The 23,928-nt window shown below is 36.1% G+C and overlaps 1 protein-coding gene across 2 annotated transcripts in view; it reads left to right on the forward strand.

The window, feature by feature from the left end:
• The window catches only part of grik2 (glutamate receptor, ionotropic, kainate 2), a 781,987-nt gene that overhangs the window by 247,002 nt on the left and 511,057 nt on the right, over positions 1 to 23,928 (forward strand). For both annotated transcript variants that reach the window (XM_028797642.2, XM_051924105.1), the window contains one exon: positions 9,681 to 9,862. In XM_028797642.2, the coding sequence (XP_028653475.1) occupies positions 9,681 to 9,862 (182 nt within the window). The remainder of the gene's footprint in view (positions 1 to 9,680; positions 9,863 to 23,928) is intronic.

The following is a 23,928-nucleotide window of genomic DNA, read 5'->3' on the forward strand; positions in this document are numbered from 1 at the left end:
GCCACATTGAAAAGATAGATTGCAATTCATATTGTGGATCGTGATTTTGTGTTAAAAAAGATTGTGATATGATTTTTTGGAAAGATCGCCCACCCCTAATTTGACTAATCAAGTTTTCATATTTATGTAGGATTCATTAACCCTTTGGCGAGCTACTTGGAAAAGAGTTGCGAGCTACTGGTAGCTCGCGAGTGATGTGTTGGAGAGCCCTGCTGTAGTCCTTGTGATACAAGTCATTAATGAGGTTGCCTGATTTATACATAAGCTTCTGCTAGTGATGTAGCAACTCACTGGACAATCTAAATAAAGAACTGGTTGTTGTATTTCATAGTTATACAGTAAACATTGTGCAGAGTGTTATATGGCAGGGGTCCCCAACCCCCGGTCCGTGGCCCACTACCGGTCCGCAGCCGTCTGACAGCCGGGCCGCGAGAGAACTGCCGGCAACGGCGACTCACTCAGACTGTTCAGAACGCTTGGCAGGCGGGGCTTTGCAGCGGTGCAGAGAGAGGAGAGAGACCGAGGTGAGAGACTATTACAACAAAGTATTTTTATGGTCCCGACAGTTTCCCCATATGACATGAGTCTATAGAAATCACGTTACTACGAAGTACATTCAACAGATGCTTTCATTACAACGAAGTGACCTTGAAATGCTTGAACGAATCATCCACAGAGCAGTTAGATCTGTGGTCGCAGCTCAGATGTGCACGTTTGCACAACGATCCCCAAACAGAAACATTGTAAACAAAATCTCTTTCTTCGAACTTTCCTTCTACTGTTTTTTTTTTTTTTGCTGTTTTTGTTGTCTGTGGTTTTCAGTGATACCTTTTGCTTATTGCTTGTCAACATTTGAAAAACATCCATTGGAATTTAACTCATTGTCACCCTCCTATAGAAACGGCAGACACGAAAAAAAGATTGCAGTGTTAATGTTTGTGATGTGCAATCTGTTGGATTGGCAAATGTAAAGCATATGTCTTTGTTATATGCAAAAAAAGAAGAAAAATCTCAGATTGCAAACGTATGCGAACTGCTTAATAACTTTAATAATAATAGAAATGTTATGTAAATTGTGTATAAAACTGCCCCTCCTACCCCAACCCCCCCCCCCCCCCCCCCCCCAACCAACCCCTCCCGACCAGTCCATGGAAAAATTTGCATCTAATAAAGTGGTCCTTGCTGTCAAAAAGGTTGGGGACCACTGTTATATGGTAAAAAGACATTAGTCTCATGATGTAAGTTGGATGCTGTTTCTTCTGTCACTTTGCTCCATTTCTTTTGGGTTCATCAGTGTGTGAGTATGACACTATAATCTGTCACACTGTTGTTTCTGTAGTTAGTGACAGTAAGTGTGAAAATCCAACAGAGACTGTCTATATCCCCAATTTAAACCTTATGAAACTACCACTGGAGGTTTCCGAGTTCTGCCTGAGGCCCAAAGCCATCTGTAAAACAGTCCTGGATGACTTGACAATGTTTAGAAGAAGAATTGATTCTTTCCAAATGAATTAGCTTCTGTTCGTGAAAGAGACCGTGTTGTGACTATTGACATCAAGGGATATATTCTCTGCAGAATTGTGCAATCAGTGTGAAAATTTATATGGTAGCTGAGTTATTGTTTCATCAGAGTAAGTCCCCATAGCAAGACAGATAAACCAGATTTTCTGCAAACACACAAATACATAATTCAACATATTTTAAAATATCAGCTAGCAAGTGTTCTTCTTTTATATTAATGAGTTAAATCCCATTCATTCAGAATCTGTTTGAACGTGCTGGAGCTGTATTTAATAGGTCAAAATGCTTTGCTCTTTCCTTAAGTTGTTTTGCTTTTATGGTTATCTTTCAGTTTGAGAAAGTTTGTATATGCTTTATGTACATTTTTGTGCACTAAGAATTGCTACTTTAAATTTTAAATATTTTTCTGTCATTTTGCAGATGCCATTATGGCTGCAGCCATATTGTTTATAGCAACAATATTGTTCAGCTTTGTGTTGTGGTGGCTGTGTTCTTCTTGTCTGTGTGCTGGTGCGGTAAATTACAAGGGTGGTATAATAGCAGTGTCTTAGAAACAGATCTTGCTCACAAAACAAAAATAAAAAGAGAAATTAAAAGAAGACTATGATAGAAACAAAAAGGAAAGAGAGATTAAAGCTTTTAAACAGTTTTTAACGCTTTTTCAAATGTTTAGAAAATTCAGAAATAAAAAAAGAGAAAAGAACCAAAAAGGAGCTTTATGGTTTAAGGGTTACAGAATTTGACTTTTATTAAGCAAAATAACTCACTACTAGAGATCTGCTGGTGTAGCAATGTTACTCCTGTGTTGAGCCCTTGAAGTCAGACGCTGTCATCTGCACAACCAGACCTTTTTCCTGGCTATGGTCACAACCGTTTCAGTACTTTACTTTAATCTAATAATAATAATAACAGCATTCAGTTTTAGAATCCCATTTGCACTAATAAACAGAAACACACTAATTCTCATAATGTAATGCAACTAAATCAGTCATCAATTAGTTTTAAATTTACATTATACCCTTCATACAGCACATTATCACAGGTTGCTTTTCAAAGCCATCATTCAAATAAATAATAAGATATGTGACCTTTATTGATATTGGCTTCATATAATAATTTTGTACATACAATTCACTTATTCCGACTTCATAAAATAAAATGAATGTCTCCCTGCCTCCAAAAACTATTATGTGTACCATAAAATTTTCTTATTGAATATTTGTGTGCAATGCATAAATGGTCAATCTGAATAAACCATGGCTGTCTGCGGTGTACCAGAAGATTTTAACTAAAGTCAAGTCTAACCTTGCAAACAATCAAGAGGAAGATATCTGAATAAAACTGACAACGTTAAGTTTTCCCTTGACCACAAGATAACTAAAGGTTTTCCTTTCAGTGTAATTAATGTCTCAGTGAATTATATCCATCCATTTTCCAACCCGCTGAATCCGAACACAGGGGTCTGCTGGAGCCAATCCCAGCCAACACAGGGCACGAACCAATCCCGGGCAGGGTGCCAACCCACCGCAGGACACACACAAACACACCCACACACCAAGCACACACTAGGGCCAATTTAGAATCGCCAATCCACCTAACCTGCATGTCTTTGGACTGTGGGAGGAAACCCACGCAGACACAGGGAGAACATGCAAACTCCACGCAGGGAGGACCCGGGAATCGAACCCAGGTCCCCAGGTCTCCCAACTGCGAGGCAGCAGCGCTACCCACTGCACCACCCCAGTGAATTATAAGTATGACATTTTGATCTCACTAAAAATTGTGAGAAAATGTTGCTTAAGTCGTTTTTTGATTTGAAGTCAAAGGAAGCTAGCACCTATTCTGGAAATACTGAGCACTACACTGAAGTCAGCCCTGGGTGGGAAGTCCAGTCTAACCATACAGACTCATTCAAGCTACGATGAAATAGACTCACCAATTTACCCAGCTTTTACATCTTTAGGTGTAAGCTGGAGCAAAACCTACGTGTGTGAGAAAAGAATTATAAGTTCCTCAAAGATACTGACCTACTAGGATTTAAAACCAGGTTTTAAGAAATTCAAGTCAGCAGTGCTAAGCTTTACTCCACCACACAATTAACTTGAACAATGCATAGTTATTTACCTTTTCTTTTTTTCATGTTGAATACATGACATACTTTGAGTTAAATAAAGACTTCCAGTGCTCCATTCAGAACAACCTAAATACAGTACATTGTTGGGCTAATCTGCAATCTGCACTGCAAAAGATGTTTCATGCTATTTCAGGATCTCATTTTATGCTTTTTGCTACCAGGGATTCATCAATTAAAGGAAATCCCCTTTGATTATAATTGTACTTCAAACTATATTTGCAAAGGCGCATGGCATCCTTGACCTATCTTCTTCGTCTTCTTTTGGCTGCTCCTGTTAGGGGTTGCCACAGTAGATCATCTTTTTCCATATCTTCCTGTCCTCTACATCTTGCTCTGTCACACCCATCACCTGTATGTCCTCTCTCACCACATCCATAAACCTTCTCTTAGGCCTTCCTCTTTTCCTCTTGCCTGGCAGCCCTATCTTTAACATCCTTATCCCAATTTACTCAGCATCTCTCCTCTGCACATGACCAAACCAACGCAACCTCACCTCTCTGACTTTGTCTCCAAATCGTCCAACCTGAGCTGACCCTCTAATGTACTCATTTCTAATCCTGTCCATTCTCATCACACCCAATGAAAATCTTGGCATTTTTAACTCTGCCACCTCCAGTTCTGTCTCCTGTTTTTTGGTCAGAGCCACCATCTCCAACCCATGTAACAAAGCTGGTCTCACTACTGTCCTGTAGATCTTCCTTTCACTCTTGCTGATATCCGTCTGTCACAAATCTACTTCTGACACTCTTCTCCACCCAATCCACCCTGCCTGCACTCTCTTTTTCACTTCTCTTCCACAATCCCCATTACTCTGTACTGTTGATATCAAGTATTTAAACTCATCCACCTTCTCCAACTCTACTTCTTGCATCCTCACCATTCCACTGACCTCCCTCTCATTTACACACATGTATTCTGTCTTGTTCCTTCCTACTCACCTTCATTCCTCTCCTCTCTAGAGCATATCTCCACCTCTCCAGGGTCTCCTCAACCTGCTCCCTACTCTTGATCAAAATGTCCGCTACAGATCACAATGTCACAATGGCATCCTTGACCTACTGTATATGATGCTTAATTCAAGGAAGTTACTGGTATCAAAAGATTTAGAGATATCTTTGTAAACAATAGGTGCGAATCCTTTGAACAATTGTGTCTCAAAAACACAATCTTTCTGTAGCACACTATGTTTATTATGTGAAAGTCCAAAACTGTGAAAAGAAAGCTGCCCAAATTCATTCTTCTATTATTATGGTTGAAAATTATTCTTTCTAGTAAAGATTAGGATTTTTGCAGCATTTCTGTAGTCTACCAACAAATCTGAAAGAGTTGAACTCTAGATGAATTAAATGTAATTTTGAGAACTGTCTAATTAGAATTTTGCTTAAAAGCATAGAACTCAGCTTTGATAAGTTACTGAAGACTGTAAATTGCATACACCTGCCTCAACCAAGATTATGTAAAATATTTTATTGACCAGAGCCAAAGTGTAAACAATATTGTGACATGTCTGAATTACTAGGCATTCTCGAAATGCACCTTTGCTTATTTCTTATATAGCTATGGATTTACAATTGCTACAAATCCTGTGAAAGCATTATTTGAAATAATGGCAGATGGTACAACACTCTGTTACAAAAATCTTTCATCATATCTGACACTGTAGTGCACAATCCTCATCCTATCTTAACCAATTAAAGAACCCTAATCCACTCTCCATGTCGATGGGAAAAAGATATCTACTTTTTCTTAAAATTAGAAAAAAAATTGAATTTGTCTTGGAAGAATAGTCTAAAGTGGGGCCTCTGTTAACCTTGATATATTAGAGAGGCAATTTCATATGGTGCTCTCTGTTCACATAGTTTTCCAAATCGGGTATGGAAGTGGTGTTCAGATTCATTTGATATGAAATGTAAATGCATTAATTTGTACTTAACACATTTCTTGCATTGTACAAGCTCTGCACTTTCCTGCCAGTGCCTTATGATTTAAATCCTAATTTTAAGCTTTAAGTGCCTTTGAGGAGAAAAAAAAAAACCCTTCTTTATTCCACGCATAAAGATGAAGGCGCAAAAGCTCATTTAATGTTAGAATTAATGGCTTATTTCGTTGCTCTTTCCATTAAAGCATCCTTTGTATACTATCCAAAAAGGCACACCACGTGCTTTCAAGCACAGTCTTAGAATTATTTTAATTTTTTGTATAAACGATACACTGTGTGGCTCCTTTGTAGGCTTACTTCAGTAAATGATGCAGATATTCATGATGATGGATCTCAGCGGCTGTATGTTTTATTGGCTGATCTTTCATGTAACCATTTCTTGAATCACGTAGTCAATGTTCAGTCTATTATTTGCATCTTTCTATTTACAATATCTTGTTGTTTTTCATCTTTTTTTTTAAATAACAGATCCTGTATGAGTAGATACAGTTAATAGTCCATAAAGTTAAGATTCTGTAACAGCTGGTCTATTTATATCTTTCAGTTTATTAGCAAAACCCCTAGTGCAACTTCAGCTGGTAATTCACAATTACTTTACTTCCTAATATTCCTAAGGGAGATTTCATCAAAACAATTTATATCTATTAAACATCTTTTAAAAGTAGGATTATAAACAAAAGCAGATTGACTGTAAGTCTATTTAACCAGCCTGTACTGGTCTCAGGAGAACAGGGCAACAGATATGAGCATTAAATTATTGTTATTAGTGTTTTCTGACAGTGTCTTAATTGAGCTACTTCAAAACAAACTTTGACTTTACAATCCACATGCAAAATGAAAAGCATGGTTTATTCTTGATATTTAGCTACTAAGGATTATTTTTAGTGATATATAGCACTTGTTAGTGCCAGGTCTTAACACTGCTATATACTACTAGCAAAATGTCCTTATGTTACTATTACTTAAATAGTACAGGTAAAATTGTTTTTTCCTTTTTTCAAAAGACAAAACTGGTCTTTACTGGAAAGATAATGCATTATACCAACTAAGTTCAATGCTGCAACAATTCTTGTAAGACATTAATGGATATAATTTTGGGGTTGATATTTATTCACGCCTATTTCAAAAAGTGTTTTTTCAAAAGCATATTATGATTTTCCTTTTTAATTCATTTTATTTTAAACACACACATATGTATTATTTGTGTTTCCTTGTGCAGCAATGCTTAAGGGCTTACATTCTTTTAGTAGAATTAAACAAAAGGCAGTAACAGAATGGCAAATGTGAATGTGATCATGATAATTGACTGTTTGGCTTTCTCTCAATTTATTTGGAAATCCTGTAGAAATGCAGTATTGTCTGAATGTGAATATTGTTGTCACAGTGGTAGTTATACATTTTAGCTTGGCGTTGTGTTCTGTATTCTGTACACTGTATTTACTCTCTTTGAAGCAACATACAATTAATACACAATAAATTGCAGTCTGAGGAAATTACTGTTTGTGATTTTCTTCTTTTCATTACCCTTCTCTATTTCACTAACTATAAAACCATTTTCTGGAAACCAAATAGTGTAAATGTTGCACAGCATGATCTAAGCACGTTACAGTTCAGAAGCAACTATGTGCCTGTTTCCTGGAATGGTTTATTCACTGCTGTGTTAGAAAGTATGTCTACCCTGTGGCTTTTTTTTTATTCATTGTGGACAATTATATTGAAATGCTGCATTGTAGCAAATTGGTCTTAACAGAGGTTCCTTGTAATGAAGCCCCAGGGTGTTGTCACTGATGTCAAGGTCAGGGCACATTGGGCTTTTTCTAGGTACTTTTCTTATTCTGGCTTTAACACCATGGTGTTTAGCATAATGTAAGAATATTTTATTCCTTAATTATCAAATTACATAGGGATTAATATTTAAAATATATCATTAACAATATGAACAGCATAATAAGACAGTTGGGACATTTCTTACAGCAATGTAGAATTTTGAAAGTTATTTTTGTTCATTAAACAATGTGGAGCAAAATCCTAAAGTTATATATCATACAGTATATACACAAATGCCATTTCCTGAAGTAGAAAATGCTCAAGTTGAAAATGTTGTGTCACTAGAAACTAACATCTTCCTTTGCTTCCTCTTGTGTTTTTACCCTTCCTCATCTGATCCAAGAATAAATGAGCAAGGAGTACTTCCTCAACCATTATGCTTCCATAATTACCATTGTTAAAAGATGGATTTGTTTAGTTAAGAGCCAAAGGACTCAAAAATATGGATGGGAAGCAAAATTCAAAATGCTAGTTAGGCAAACAGAAAGAAGGCAAATTTTTACTTACACTGGGTAGACTTAATCCAGGATGTATCCGCAATTGTGATTTTGAACAAGATTACAAACAGCAAAAGCTTTAGAGACAAAGGAAAAAGTACCTTAACTAGAAATAGTAAAGTGATTAAATAATCTAGAAAGAAAGAGAGTCCTGTGGACAATAGGTGGACAGAGGCATAATTCATAATTCCCCACATCAGCAGTCATGGCCACCACAGGTAGATGTGACTAGAGGATGATAAAAAGCGTAACAATGCTATGCTGATTGTAATATCACAATATTGTAGCAGCTTAGATTTCTGGAATGTACTTTCATTGTTGATCCAGTGTTGGATTAAATTAAATAAAATATCACTGTATTGCTTGACCATTTTTGAATATAATGTTTCAGTGTCTGAAATGTTTTCAATAATTGTTTTTTCAAATGTTGTTTAATATTGTTCTGATATGACGTGTGTGCCAAACACTGTTTCAGTAACAGAAGCACACAAGCACATCACAGGCAACCTGGCAAGAATAATAAAATATAATGGTGTGAAGGCAGAGGAGCCTCCTTAAACAAATTTTATCATTAGCAATTTGCAGTTTAGCATGTTTTTTACAGAAATGTTTCTCGCCGTTCTGGGAATATTTATTCAACAGGAGGGTTCTTTCCAGGTGCTACTCACACATCATGTAGCTTATATAGTATTTGAGAATACATTAAGTATTATTTGAATGTTAACAATTACCATATCTGGAAATCACAGTTTAGGTGATAAATCAATTAAATAATTGTTATAGTGCAGTAATAGTGTTTTGTGTGTGAAAAAGATACATTTTAGTTGGGCAGTATTGTTACTGAAGATCATCATGTCAATCAGTAATTTTATCTCCGTCAATTAATCCAAAAAAAAAAAGTGAACATTTTTTTAGGGTTTATTTCCCAAGCTTAACAATTCCCATTGTAATCAAAACACAAAGCAATTAGTGAAACAGAATGTAATATACATTCAATTACAGGAAATTACGATATTCATTTAATTTCACAATTGTACAGCATTTGTACAACTCCTAGTACTAATCCTATTTCTGTATTTCACCATGGAGCCCAAGGAGTCCAATAGATTCAAATGAAATGGTTTCCTCAGCAGCTTTTGTAAAACAAAAACTGTGGCTTCATTACTAGGACTAATCTAAGAAGCATTTACATGGACAAATCTGTTAATAATAGTTTTCAAAAATTAATTAAAGTTTTTACAGAAAAAAATATTTTAGCAGTTTAATGCCAACAGTAGTTTTTTAAATGCCTTGATTTTTCAAACAGTAAGCATTATTTACATCTTAAACATGAAGGAATATGATTTTATCTTGGATAAGCTAGCATTTATCCAAATATTAATTGAAGATTATGGCTTCCAGTCTTTACAACTTTCTGCCAAGGGCAGATTAATCAAGATCTATCATTCTAAAATTTCAGTTTAGGTTGAAGAAAAAAAAACTCCCCCGATTACTTGATGTAATTATCTTCATTTTGATTTTGTTTATCCTCTTTTAAACTATCATTTCTTTACTGTTACTGGTATACAATTTTTAATATGTAAATTGAGAACCATATAATGTGTACATTGTTCTGTAATGTGAACTTGAATGTTATCTATTTGTGTTAATGACTTTGTATAAAATAGACAAAGAGTTTAACTGTTTGACACTAAATCTTAATGTGTAACCTGTAGCTTGGCAATTTCCCTGTGTAATTAGGTCTCTTTTTTATCCAAAAAAGGTCTAATTCGTTTACAAGAGCTCATCAAGGCTCCATCCCGTTACAACATTCGACTGAAAATCCGGCAACTGCCTGCAGACACAAAGGATGCCAAACCTTTGCTGAAAGAAATGAAGAGAGGAAAAGAATTTCATGTCATATTTGACTGTGGTCATGAGATGGCAGCTGGCATACTAAAGCAGGTATTTATTGATTGTCATACCCTTTACTTGTTTTGTGCGTATCCACACTTAGCCACTTTAAATTATCCTAATGTAAGTTAGTGAATGTGGTTATGTGTCAAATGGTGGTATGATGGACTACTACTATGACCAATGCTAGTTCTTGGCTTAAACTCCTTGTTTATAAGCAATACGTTTTTTTTCTGTGTTGTTCAATAAAGGGATACTTTTTACAACAAGTTATTAAGAAATGCATTGCACTGTATTACCTATTTATTTTTTTTACAGTGATGAAGTACCTGTAGTTATTTAAAAAGGGAAATGAGTCATATTGTTTTTTCCGTACATGGATTAAAACACTAGGGCATTATCAACTAACATACCACATGTAAAGTTTAATCCATCACATTTTCATAGCCACCCATAAGCTTTCAGGGAAATGAGAGGAGAGATACATATTTTTCAAGAGAGTACCCATAAAACATGCCTAAGTCTCCTCAGAATCTTGAATAAAGTTCCCTAAACTATCCCTAAAGATCAGCCAGATAGAACACTTTTACACTCTGCAGATTGCTATAGATTTGTGAGTGAAAGTATATCCCTGACTTGGGGAGTATGTATCTGACAAGATCAGCATCTCAAAAAATACACTTGGTTATTAACCATGTCCTTTAGTTTGATATATCAGTTGAGTTATTAGAGTAGATTATACTGTATGTCTCAAAGGGCAATGTATATGTATCAAATATATATATATATATATATATATATATATATATATATATATATATATATATATATATATATATATATATATATATATATAGTGATAGATGGCCAGGGACCTTGCCCCACCGGGAGGCCTGGAGAAGCAGGGGACCAGGAGAGGGGCAATTCCCAGGACGTAAGAGTGCAGCCCTCCGGGATTGCATGGGAACCACGGAGCTACGAAGCTCATCCTTGTGGGGACCCATGGCCTCTGCCAGGGGGCACCTGGATGGTTCACAAGCCATGGTATGCTGCACTTCCGCCACACCAGGAAGTGCTGCAGGAAGGTCATCAGGGAGCATCTGGAGAACATCCGGGTGCATCATAAAAGAGGCTGCCTCACTCCATTTGGGAGCCAGAGTCGGGAGGAGGAAGATGGAGTTTGCGAGGAGAGGAGAAGAGGCGGCAGAAGAAACAAAAAGTATAGCTAAAGAATTGTGATTGTGCTTGTGTTTTCCTTAAAAGCATTTTATGCCAATTGTGAAATGGCATATAAAACTATTTTAAGGTTTGAAACTAAAAGTATGTTCATATTTCTTTTAAGCAATTGTTCTCCAAGAAAAGCAGTGTTGTTTTATAAAATAAAGTCTTGTATGTAGGAGATTCATTTTCATGTAAGAACTTTCTTACAAATAACAAGCGGACATGAAAACAATTTTCTAACATTTATTCAAATCATAAATCCATATAAAACTGTAAAAAATGCTCACTATATTATCACTTTAGTGGTTGTGTTCATGCAGACAAATTACAGTTTCATAGTTTAATATAAGTATTTACCATAATTGGCCCTTATTTATCAACTGTATACAATCCAAATATGTCTTTAAACAAGCATAGCTACATTTTCGCTTTTTCCACATGAGGAATTCTAAACTATGTTTAGAATTTAAGATTGATTCTGACCAGGCATAACTGCAAAAAAGTTACAACTGTAATGTGATTTCATTTCACACCTTTTAAAAATGATCTCTGACAAAGATACCAATTGTCTATATAACACATCACATTAAAAAAAATTGAAATAGCAGGCTGAAATCATGATTTACAATTTTATATATATATATAAAAAACGTATGTGTAATGACAGCTAGCAGTTCTGTTACTATTATTTTTATTATTGAACTCAGAGTGAATTCAGTATACATGAAATTACTTCAAGTTCTTAGTAAGATTAACATTTTGTTGGAACTTTTTGAAATAACTCCATTTATCTCCTACACTTTCCATAGGTAATTAAACATTTAAAAAATGATCGAAATTCAGTCCTCATTGCATAATCACCTGTAAACTTCCCTAACCTTTACTGTGAAGTGAAGAAGAATAAACATAAAGGAAATGAAAACCACACTTAGCTCATTTGAAATAAATCTGAATAGCCTCATATATTAAAGACTTGTTTTTGTGCTGTTTGTATTTAGGGCAGTATGATGGGTATAGGAATCCCATTAAAATTCAGTTCACCTTCCATTGATTCTTCTTTGATACTTCAGTTTGTTATCACAGTACATATTCTGCTAACCTGATTGGCAAAGCTAAACCAGCCCTGTATGAGTGACTATGTGTGAATTTACCTCACAATAGTGTTTCACCCATTCCAAAGCTTGTTCCTAAAGTGCACCAGATGGTATTGACATAAGAGCTGGCTCAGTGAAACTCTCTAGTGTGCAAAGAGACTTATGAAATTAATGGATGAATACCTTTTTATTATTAAACCTGTTTTTATTAATTAATCATAAAGATCAAGAACAAGCTGTGCATTTTTTTAAAAATTACTTCACATCAATATACCGAATATAAAGTCTGTCCAGCCTTTCACTTTTTCTGCAGATTGTCATATTAAACAGGTATGAATGACTTTATGTATTTGTTGAAAATAATAGTGTCCATTCTGGGGATGATTCCTTCCTTGCTACCAGTTTTTTCCCATTTTTCCAGGAAATTCATTGACTCCCTTTGGCCCTGTGCAAAATACAGAGGTTCGGAAAAATGTACAAGTAAGGCAAAAGTAAATTAAAAATAGAAGGAAACATCTAACACCCGTTAGCTGAAGTCATCCACATATTTTCTTCCATGTCCACTTATGCTTATGCATATTTCCAGTATCTAAAATGTAAAGGACAATCAAAAAAAGTTTTTGAAGAGTTTAATTACAGTTTGGATGATTTTTTATGTTCTTGTATAGTTTATATTTCCACTCCTCTAATCTCACTTACCTTATGTTTGAAACTACCCTTCCTGATCATCAAGGATTGGGAATCCTGTCCTTACATTTATTTGTCAAAAAGGCAGTGTCATAGATAGATAGATAGATAGATAGATAGATAGATAGATAGATAGATAGATAGATAGATAGATAGATAGATAGATAGATAGATAGATAGATAGATAGATAGATAGATAGATAGATAGATAGATAGATAGATAGATCTTTATTGTCAATGTCACTTTTACAAAAGAACAATGAAATTGAAGGTGCTGTTGACTCAGTGTGAGGTATAAGAGTTAAAAAACAAGACAAGGAATAGTAATAAAAGTATATTACAAATATATGCACAATTACACTTGTCATATACAGTATATTTGTTTAATTTTATGTAAATTGTAATATTCCTTCACTCACATTTAATATACTATGAAAACTGCATATACTAAGCGTTAACAAATCTGACCTAAGTTATCTGTAGGTTGTACAGGCTGGACGATAGGGCGGATCTTCAACACAAAGTCTCTGGTCCGAAGAAAACTTTTTTTTTTTTTCTTCAATATACCACACAAACCTGTCTTCATAAACACAGTACTCTTTGTTTATCCTTTTACTCTTACACTCTTTACTCTTACAAGGGCTGCTTTGCGTAACTATCTTCTTCTGACTCTTATGGCTGAGCCATGAAGACTCCTTTTAAAGTCGGACAAGTCAGAAGCATAACCCAGAAGCACTTATGGTTCAAGTATACAGTACCTCTAAAATGATCTGCGGGTGTCCAAACAGGGACACAGGGAGATGTATACTGACACCCAGTATTCTGGGGTAGAACATATATCCCTAGAAGGCAGTCTGCCACTGTTCTTCCATTAGTCAGACTTCTCAAATGGGAAAGATAATAATAACCATCTTGGCCGGTGTGCCAGCCATTCCAACTTAAGAATATCAGAAGATGTTTTCACTTGTTTTCACTTTCACTATTAAACGCCAATGTTCTGACAATAAAAGTGCATTAATAATGATTTAAATAAACAGGAAGAGTCACTTGTGGATGATTTGTATGTTGTTTGAGGAAATAAATATTAAAAAGGCAACACTTTAGGGACTACATTTGCTACATCAGTTTGTCACTTACTGCTACAATAAGGAATTATTTTATCGTATGACTAACAAAGCACCAACAAATTGGTGTTTGTGACTTCACAAAATGTATCTCCCATGTGGATGCTGAAGTTGGGCAAGTCTGGATGCACAAAAGACTGAAAGAAAAAATCAACTGACAGCCCTTATGCTTGGTTGTGAATTACTCTACACCCTAAATCAGTACCTTCTTTCACCTTGCTTCAAAATTTGACTTTCTGCTTTCCTATTTCTGTATTCAGCTTTGCCTGAAGGTCTAGGAGTCCCTACTCAACAAAATTTACTGTATGTGTACTTTCATGTACTTTGGCTTCAGTTTGTGAGGGGGCTTATATGTTTATATGTGAAAATATATATAACTCAGTTTGGCTAAATACATGTTATTATTACCTTTACATTGTAACTAGTTCATTAAAAGATGCTTATTGCTGTTGTTTATTGACTGCATTTTAGTAGTCTTTTTGTTTTCCTGTTTCAGTAATTCAAAATTAAGCTTCATTATGAAATGCAGTCAAGACATGCATTTCTCGGATGCTATGTTGTCCTTAGGGAAACATTTTCCCTGCTAATATTTCACTCTTTTGTAAACAGCCTTACAAAAATGGGCAAAATATAATAAGCAGGCACAGGTGTGAATAAAAATGAATTATCATCCCCTCTATGGCAATAATAACAAATTGGACCTGTGTCAGTTTATCAGAATCAATTTTTTTCTTACACAGAAGGAGAAGCGTAAAGCATCACTTCAAGGTATTACTGTACTACACTTCATGTTTATTGTACTAATTGTAGTTGGAGTACTTTGGCTTCCTTGATAAAAAAATACTTCCAAAAAAAGTAAATCCACAATTTTTAAAATATTTTTCTTAGTATATTTTCTGAACTGCCATCCACATACTCATATGTAATCTTTAGACTGTTACTGGGCTGCAGACACAGAAATGATAATCTTTGATATACAGTATTATTTAAAATAATAAAATGCTTTAAGTGACTGTGTAATTCTTTTGCAGTAGCAAATTACTTTGGATAAATTAGCAATGAAGTTTTAATTAATTATTTGTCCAAGAAATTTAGGTATCTTATGATTTCAGTTAATGGACTTTATTTGATTAAAACAGTAATGATTTATATAATGTAAGAAGATCATTATTAGAACACTGCAAATTATTATAATACTGTACATACATCAATCAGCCACAACATTAAAATTACTGATAGGCAAAGTGAATAACATTGATTATCTTGATACAATGGCACCTGTCAAGGTTTCGGATATATTAGATAGCTAGTGAACAGTCAGTTCTTGAAGGTGATGTGTTGGAAACAGGAAAAATGGGCAAGCATAAGGATCTGAGCAACTTTGACAAAGGCCAAATTCTGACGACTACTTCAACAACAACAACATTTATTTATATAGCACATTTTCATACAAATAATGTAGATCAAAGTGCTTTACATGATGAATAAAGAGAAAAAAAGACAAAATAAGAATTAAAATAAGGGAACACTAATTAACATAGAATAAAAGTAAGGTCCGATGGCCAGGGAGGACAGAAATAACAAAAAAACTCCAGACGGCTGGAGAAAAAAATAAAATCTGCAGGGGTTCCAGGCCATAAGACCGCCCAGCCCCCTCTAGGCATTCTACCTAACATAAATGACATCAATCAGTCCTCATTGTATTTGGGGTTCTCATGGAAGGACTTGATGATGACAGTCATGTGGACTTCTGGCCTTTAATCCATCAATGTAGGGGCATCATGGTGCTTTGATTAGGTGGTGGTGGCGCAGATCGCCACAACAGAAAACCGGAAAAAGAACAGAAGAGAAAGTTAGTACGGATTTTGAACCACCATGAATAATAATGATAATTAATTGAATATACAGAGCATCAGGATTAAACTAAAATGAAGCTATGAAAAAGCCATGTTAAAGTAATGTGTTTTCAGCAGTGTTTTAAAGTGCTCCACTGTATTAGCCTGACGAATTCCTATTGGCAAGCAATACAGATTTTAGTTGCATAACAGCAGAAGGCCGCCTCAACGCTTCTTTTAAGTTTAGCTCATGGAATTCTAAGTAAACACTCATTTGAAGATCTAAGGTTATGATTTGGTGTGTAAGGTGTCAGACATTCTGAAATATAACAGGGAGCGAGATTATTTAAGGCTTTGTAAACCATAAGCAGTATTTTAAAGTCAATTCTGAATGACACAGGTAACCAATGTAGTGACATCAAAACTGGAGAAATGTGCTCGGATTTTCTTTTCCTAGTTAAAATTCTAGCAGTTGCATTCTGCACTAGTTGCAATCGATTTATGTCTAGAATACTGGGTAAGAGTATCTCCAAAGCAGCAGGTCTTGTGTGGTATTCCCAGTAATCAGTGGTTAAGACCTACTTAAAGTGGTCCAAGGAAGAACAACAAGCGTACCAGCAACAGGATCATGGATGCCCAAGGCTCAATGATCTGTGTGGCTACCCCATCTGGTCTGATCCCACAGAAGAGCTATTGCAGCAAACATTATTGAAAAACCTAATAACAGACATTAGAGAACAGTGTCACAACACACAATACATTGCAGTTTTTTGTGTATGGGGCTACAAATCTGCAGAATGGTCAGAGTGCCTACCGTGGGTGTGTCAGAACTGGACCATAGAGCACTGAAAAAAGTGGCCTGGTCTGATGAATCATGTTTTCTTTTACATTATTTGAATGGCCGCGTGTGTGCGTGTGTGTGTGTGTGTGTACGTGTGTGTGTGTGTGTGTGTGTGTGTGTGTGTCATTTACCAGGAGAGGAGATAGCAGCAGGATGCTCTACAGGAAGAAGGCAAGCCAGTGGAGGCAGTGTGATGCTGTGCTTGGAAACCTTGGGTCTTGGCATTCATATGGATATTACTTTGACAAGCCACCTACCACAAGATTGTTGCAGACTACGTATCCCCCTCCTGGCAATGGTGTTCCTAATGCCAGGGGCCTCTTTCATCAGGAAAATGTGCTCTGCCACATTGCAAAAATTGTTTGGGAAAATTTTGAGGAACAAATTCCCCCCGATCTCAGCCTGATTGAGAATCTGTGGGACTTCTTGGAAAAACAGGTAAAAGCCATGGCCCCACCATGCACTTTACAGTACATAAAGGATCTGTTGCTAAGGTCTTGGTGATACCACAGGACACCTTCAGCGGTCTTGTGGAGTACGTGCTGCAAAAGGTTAGAGCTATTTTAGCGGCACGAGGAGAACCTACACAATATTAGGCAGATAGTTTAATGTTGCAGCTGATTAGTGTATCTGCCACCTTAGTAGAAAGAAATATTTTTATTGCAAAAAGTATAAAGTTTAAATTCAAGTGACAAAAATAAAAAACATATTTTTGCACTCTCAGTTTACGAAATGTTAATAAGTTGATTTTAATATATATTTTACTTATCAGCCTCCTTATAGTCATTGCAGTAAAATTATCAGAAGGAAGGAACTTATTACTGTAGCAGAGAATATTAGTATATTTCAGTGCTATACTGTAATAATCGTACTCTAAAAAATTACTGTTTGCACAAGAAGGCCCTCACAATCTTATGGGATTGAAGCAGCTGCCAAATAGTTGAAGTGTTTGCTGTCTGAATCTACATAGCTGTTTGACTATTATTTCAGGGATTTCAGATTTAATATTCATTATATGCACACCCCTTTTGTAAGCCAAGTCCGCTAAATGACATTAAATAACAGGTGGAAAGGGTGGATGATGTAATTATAGGTACTTAGTTACACTTGGGGATAGAATTGTGAAAAATTAATACTATCACCAGTTGCCAGCTGTCTTGTAAGATTTGGCAATATTTTTGGCCACAACGTTGAGCTCTCCCCCTTGTTATTCATGCCTTAAACCAACATGTGTGAACCTCTTATTATTATTATTATTATTGCTATTATTATGCCTCTCTTCAACTATGCATTCCTAAATCTGTGTCTTTCAATAGCAGTTGTTTAGACTTCAGGATGGAAAGTATTATAAATAAATTATCCTGTTTGTCCTTAGGATGTGTCAAAGTATTCTGGAAAAAAAAACACATAAAGTCCAAGATGAATGTACAGAGTTTATAAAGGAAGAGATCAAACCTGAAAGTGAACTTTGGTTCTTACAGTTGCATTCAGCACTATCACCTGGAACACTTTGCTTCCTAATTATTATAAACAGAAGTAATGCTACTAATGCTATTTCTATTGTTAAGTGAATGTTTAACTCTTACTTTAATTAGAGTTTACAGTAACTTTGTGTTCTTTTATGTACAGAGTTTTACTGTATGTTTTCAGTATCCAGTAGTGTAGGATACTAGAAATACTGATCTCCATTCAAAGTTGACTTTAGGTAGTGAGTGAGTGAGTGACATTAGTCAGTCCAAATCATGAATATACGGTTCATTGAAAAGTGTGATGTTAAAAGGTATGTCCAGAAATGATAAAGGACAGAAACAAATAAAACCTAAGAACTGGCAGAGAGTCAGGCTTTCTTATTTGATGAATACCAATTACTTGTAAAAGAAGGCATCACTTTGGTAATGGTAGATGGTAGGTTTATTTCAGTTTAAAAACATTAGAAAAAACATTAAAATAATTATGTTCAGCCCAACTTAGTCTATAAATCTCTGATCATCTAAATCTCGAGGAAAAGGATGAGAAAATCAGGGGAAAATATTGTAACAGAGGAAACCTTGAAAGTGTTGCATTGATTTAACTACATTACTGTGCCTGCACTGGGCATCCGCATTTTCGAGAGAGAGAAAAGAATCAGGAGATGGCATGGAAATATCAGAATTCAAACTGGGTTTGTCATCAGGAAGGATAAAGTTAGATAAACAAAGATCAGGATGTGTAGGTAGAATTGTCATCAAAAAACAGAGAGGAAAGTTATAAGCCAAGAAAGAAACTTGTAACCAGAGCCAAAAAAAACAAAAAAAAAAGACGTACTTCATATTCAAAATGCAGAAAAAGTAGTCATTATCAGTAATTCAGAAACTAACTGTAAGAAAGATGCTGAAGGTTATTTCTTATCCATTTTTTATAATGGTTATTTGTTTGTGAATCCAAATCTTGGAAGACCCGGTAGTGTAAGATGCTGACCTTTATGCCATCATGAAAATAATCTCTAATGTTGTATTTGGTTTTCAAGTCCAGCAACAGTATATCAACTGTCAATTAAACTATTCCAGAATGGCGACACTCATAAGAAGAATAAATAGTGCCATGGAAGATCATGAATTTTATTTAAAACTAGTAAAAGAACAAAAAATAAATATTACCAATCGATTCCTTGATCTTCAAAATATAGGAACTATACATAAATAAAAAAAACCTAAAAACAGTTACGGGAAAAAATAAGCTCTTTTGAACTGGCTTTTATTATTTATCCCTTTACTGTCTTTTCAAGATGAAATTTTGAGACTTAACACCCATTTTGGGAGCTTTTGCAGTTTCAGAATATGATTCTTTATGGATTCTATATTTATTTTAAATTTTGTGTATTATTTGGATGTGTATTGGCTGCCGTTTTATTGTTTGTGACCTCCACCATTTTAGGATTCTGACACCTACCCACATCGTTAGGGGAGTATCTTCAGTGGTTGTGACCTCTGAGTTACAATGCAGTGGCTTACAAGGTTGGCAAAGAGTTCACTTCCTTATTTGAGCTGTGGATAATAAACTTACTTCAAAACTCTTGCTGCACTATTTAACTGATTTAATGTACTCTTCTGTTTGACTTCTGCTCCTATTATTTCTTGTTTTGGCTTCCACTCACATATTTTTTGATCTCTTGGTTTTGGCCCTTTTTTCTGTCTTTAGTGTCTGTGGTTGATTGTGAGCAGAATGGACAGCTCCATACACCCACACCCACACCCACGTTTTTCACAGTGGGAACTGAGGTGCATGCAAACATGGAAAAAATTTTAAAGTGCATGCACGTACCAACTATTGGCTGTGGCTGAGCATGAGCAGAGCGGACTGTTCTATACCCCTCCCCCCCACACACACACCCCCCTACCCAACACATACACACAGGTCTTTCATTTACAGGTGCTGGTCATAAAATTAGAATATCATGACAAAGTTGATTTATTTCAGTAATTCCATTCAAAAAGTGAAACTTGTATATTAGATTCATTCATTACACACAGACTGATGTATTTCAAATGTTTTATTTCTTTTAATTTTGATGATTATAACTGACAACTAATGAAAGTCCCAAATTCAGTATCTCGGAAAATTAGAATATTGTGAAAAGGTTCAATATTGAAGACACCTGGTGCCACACTCTAATAAGCTTATTAACTCAAAACACCTGCAAAAGCCTTTAAATGGTCTCTCAGTCTAGTTCTGTAGGCTACACAATCATGGGGAAGACTGCTGACTTAACAGTTGTCCAAAAGACGACCATTGACACCTTGCACAAGGAGGGCAAGACACAAAGGGTCATTGCTAAAGAGGCTGGCTGTTCACAGAGCTCTGTGTCCGAGCACATTAATAGAAAGGCGAAGGGAAGGACAAGATGTGGTAGAAAAAAGTGTACAAGCAATAGGGATAACCGCACCCTGGAGAGGATTGTGAAACAAAACCCATTCAAAAATGTGGGGGAGATTCACAAAGAGTGGACTGCAGTGGGAGTCAGTGCTTCAAGAACCACCACGCACAGACGTATGCAAGACATGGGTTTCAGCTGTCGCATTCCTTGTGTCAAGCTACTCTTGAACAAGAGACAGCATCAGAAGTGTCTCGCCTTTGGACTGCTGCTGAGTGGTCCAAAGTTATGTTCTCTGATGAAAGTAAATTTTGCATTTCCTTTGGAAATCAAGGTCCCAGAGTCTGGAGGAAGAGAGGAGAGGCACAGAATCCATGTTGCGTGAGGTCCAGTGTAAAGTTTCCATAGTCAGTGATGGTTTGGGGTGCCATGTCATCTGCTGGTGTTGGTCCATTGTGTTTTCTGAGGTCCAAGGTCAACGCAGCCGTCTACCAGGAAGTTTTAGAGCACTTCATGTTTCCTGCTGCTGACGAACTTTATGGAGATGCAGATTTCATTTTCCAATAGGACCTGGCACCTGCACACAGTGCCAAAGCTACCAGTACCTGGTTTGATGACCATGGTATCCCTGTTCTTGATTGGCCAGCAAACTCGCCTGACCTTAACCCCATAGAAAATCTATGGGGTATTGTGAAGAGGCAGATGCAATATGCCAGACCCAACAATTCAGAAGAGCTGAAGGCCACTATCAGAGCAACATGGGCTCTCATAATACCTGAGCAGTGCCACAGACTGATCGACTCCATGCCACGCCGCATTGCTGCAGTAATCCAGGCCAAAGGAGCCCCAACTAAATATTGAGTGCTGTACATGCTCATACTTTTCATGTTCATACCTTTCAGTTGGCCAACATTTCTAAAAATCCTTTTTTTGCATTGGTCTTAATTGATATTCTAATTTTCCGAGATACTGAATTTGGGACTTTCATTAGTTGTCAGTTATAATCATCAACATTAAAAGAAATAAACATTTGAAATACAGTACATCAGTCTGTGTGTAATGAATGAATCTAACATACAAGTTTCACTTTTTGAATGGAATTACTGAAATAAATCAACTTTGTCATGATATTCTAATTTTATGACCAGCACCTGTATATATGTCTAATGGCCCCACAGTACCCCATGTGTCTAAACTTTTGGATTAATAAACAGTCTTGAAGATTTTTTCTGCTTGCTTTTTGACTACAAGTTACAGTATTGCTTCTCATTTTGAATCTTAGTCAATTGGTTTCCTAGTTAGTAATGGCATTCAGACCCTCATCTCTTTTTTTCTTTTCTGCTTTCTGCAGGAGCATTACTTTAGCTCAGCAGACTAAATTACTTGTTTTTCTCGTCTGACACTTGGCTCGCAAGCATAAGATCATAGATTTGTAGACAAGCAAGGACTGATCTGCATCAGGCACAGCAAAAACTTGTTCTTGTTTACAAATAGTAGAATTATATGCAGTTTGCCTTAGCAGTGATTTATAAATGTGATTCTGTGTATAAATTACAACACATTTGTTGCTGTACTAGAGATAACATTAAATTCACATGTTCTTAAAATAATGAAATATTCCCCCTTTTATACTATTAGTTATTTGTTAAATCTGGTAGAATGGATACCATGTTCAGAAATGGCTAAAGTGAAAATTAAATAAAATTTTTGAATGTATAGCAGCATAAATGAAACAAAATGAAAACAGAAAATATTATTCATGTAGGCTGTCTACTGTTATAGTTTGCAGTTTTGTCGTCGCACTCAATTGTATTGAGATAAATGACTGTGGCCATAGAAAGCTAATAATAAGATCCCAAGGCTCAAGGCCCTTAGAAATAATGTGTGTGAATTGTAAGCTTTGATAGGAAATAACCCAGAGGACTATGGGGAATGATTGAATGTATTAGAACATGCCAAATCAAGAAATATTAGCAGAATTGCATTGTAAAAATTAACTTCCAAGCATACACAAGGAATACAGTTGCTTCTCTGCTTTCTTTATTTTAAGATACAGTATGTGTACTATTCTATTATAAACAAGATTGTATGTTTTAAAAACTGCGGTGGGTTGGCACCCTGCCCGGGATTGGTTCCCTGCCTTGTGCCCTGTGTTGGCTGGGATTGGCTCCAGCAGAACCCCGTGACCCTGTGTTCGGATTCAGCGGGTTGGAAAATGGATGGATGGATGGATGTTTTAAAAAGGTGGTATAATGGAGTAGACTACTGGTAAATTTGAATGTCTCACAGCTGAGGCCCCAGGTTCAAATCCTGGTTGGTGGAGCTCCCTTACAGCTGCAGCTTACCTTCAAATCTGGAACTGGTCACTGTGTTTGTGGAGTCTTTAAGTTTTTTTTCCTCAGTGTAAGGTGGCCAGGTACAGTGCATTTCCTTTTATGTCCCTTCATGTGAGTGGCAGATACTCTGCTTGGCTTTCGTCTTGTCCTTGATGCAGACTGAATAGGCCCCCCCTGTAACCCTAAGCTGGTCTAAATGTGTTTGAAAATGAATGAATGAATGAACGAACGAATGAATGAATCTTTGCTTGCATTCTCACAGTGTCATCTGGAACACATTTGTAACGATACATTGTATGAGTATGTGCCTTATAAAAGATTGCTGTCTCATTCAGAGTGAGATAAAACTTTTTTGTTAATTACCTGTATACACTATAAAACAGGTTTCTGGAAGAACTGGAGGACAAAGCAATTCAGAGAGATTTGCTTAGCATCAAAATCACTGATATGAAAGTGCTAACTATAAAATTAAAATCCTACCAGGATACCAAATAAACCTGGTAGTTTTTATTTTACTCATTTGTCAAAAAGAGTTCTTAATATGAAAGGTGAACTGCAGAAATCTAATGGTGCTCCCTTTGTCTAGTTCTTCTACAGTGTCTGAAGTGGATTTACATAAGTGTTTGTGCTGCATGTTTTTTGGGGATGGGGGTTGTTGGAGTTTTACATTCCTCCTTGGAGTTTTGAGTGCTGTGATTCAGTAGTATTTAATCAACAGTCCCCTTGGAGTTTTGAACACTGCGCTACAGTAGTGTTTGACTGACGAGTGACAGCAGGGATTTGATATGCGTGATGTGAGCTGGTACTGTCGTAAATACATTCGTTAGGCTCCAAACACAAAAACTTGACAAGTGCTGGTAAGTACCCACTTCAAGCCCCTCTTCCAGGACGAAAGCAAGGAGTTCTCCATGGAGGCAATGTAGTGTACAAGGTCCAATTTGGTAAAATTACAGAGGGATTAGTACAGGCCTAACAAACTGCCATGAAATCTAGCAATACTATCAATGCTATAGTTTTAACATTTCCCACAAGTGTTCTGAATTTCCACCTAAAGCTTATTTTGTAAAAAAAAAAAAAAAAATTGCAACCTGTACTAAATTTTTGAGTCAAAATTAGCACTCCAAATTTG

The sequence above is a fragment of the Erpetoichthys calabaricus genome, chromosome 3, assembly GCF_900747795.2.
Source record: "Erpetoichthys calabaricus chromosome 3, fErpCal1.3, whole genome shotgun sequence".
NCBI lineage: Eukaryota > Metazoa > Chordata > Cladistia > Polypteriformes > Polypteridae > Erpetoichthys > Erpetoichthys calabaricus.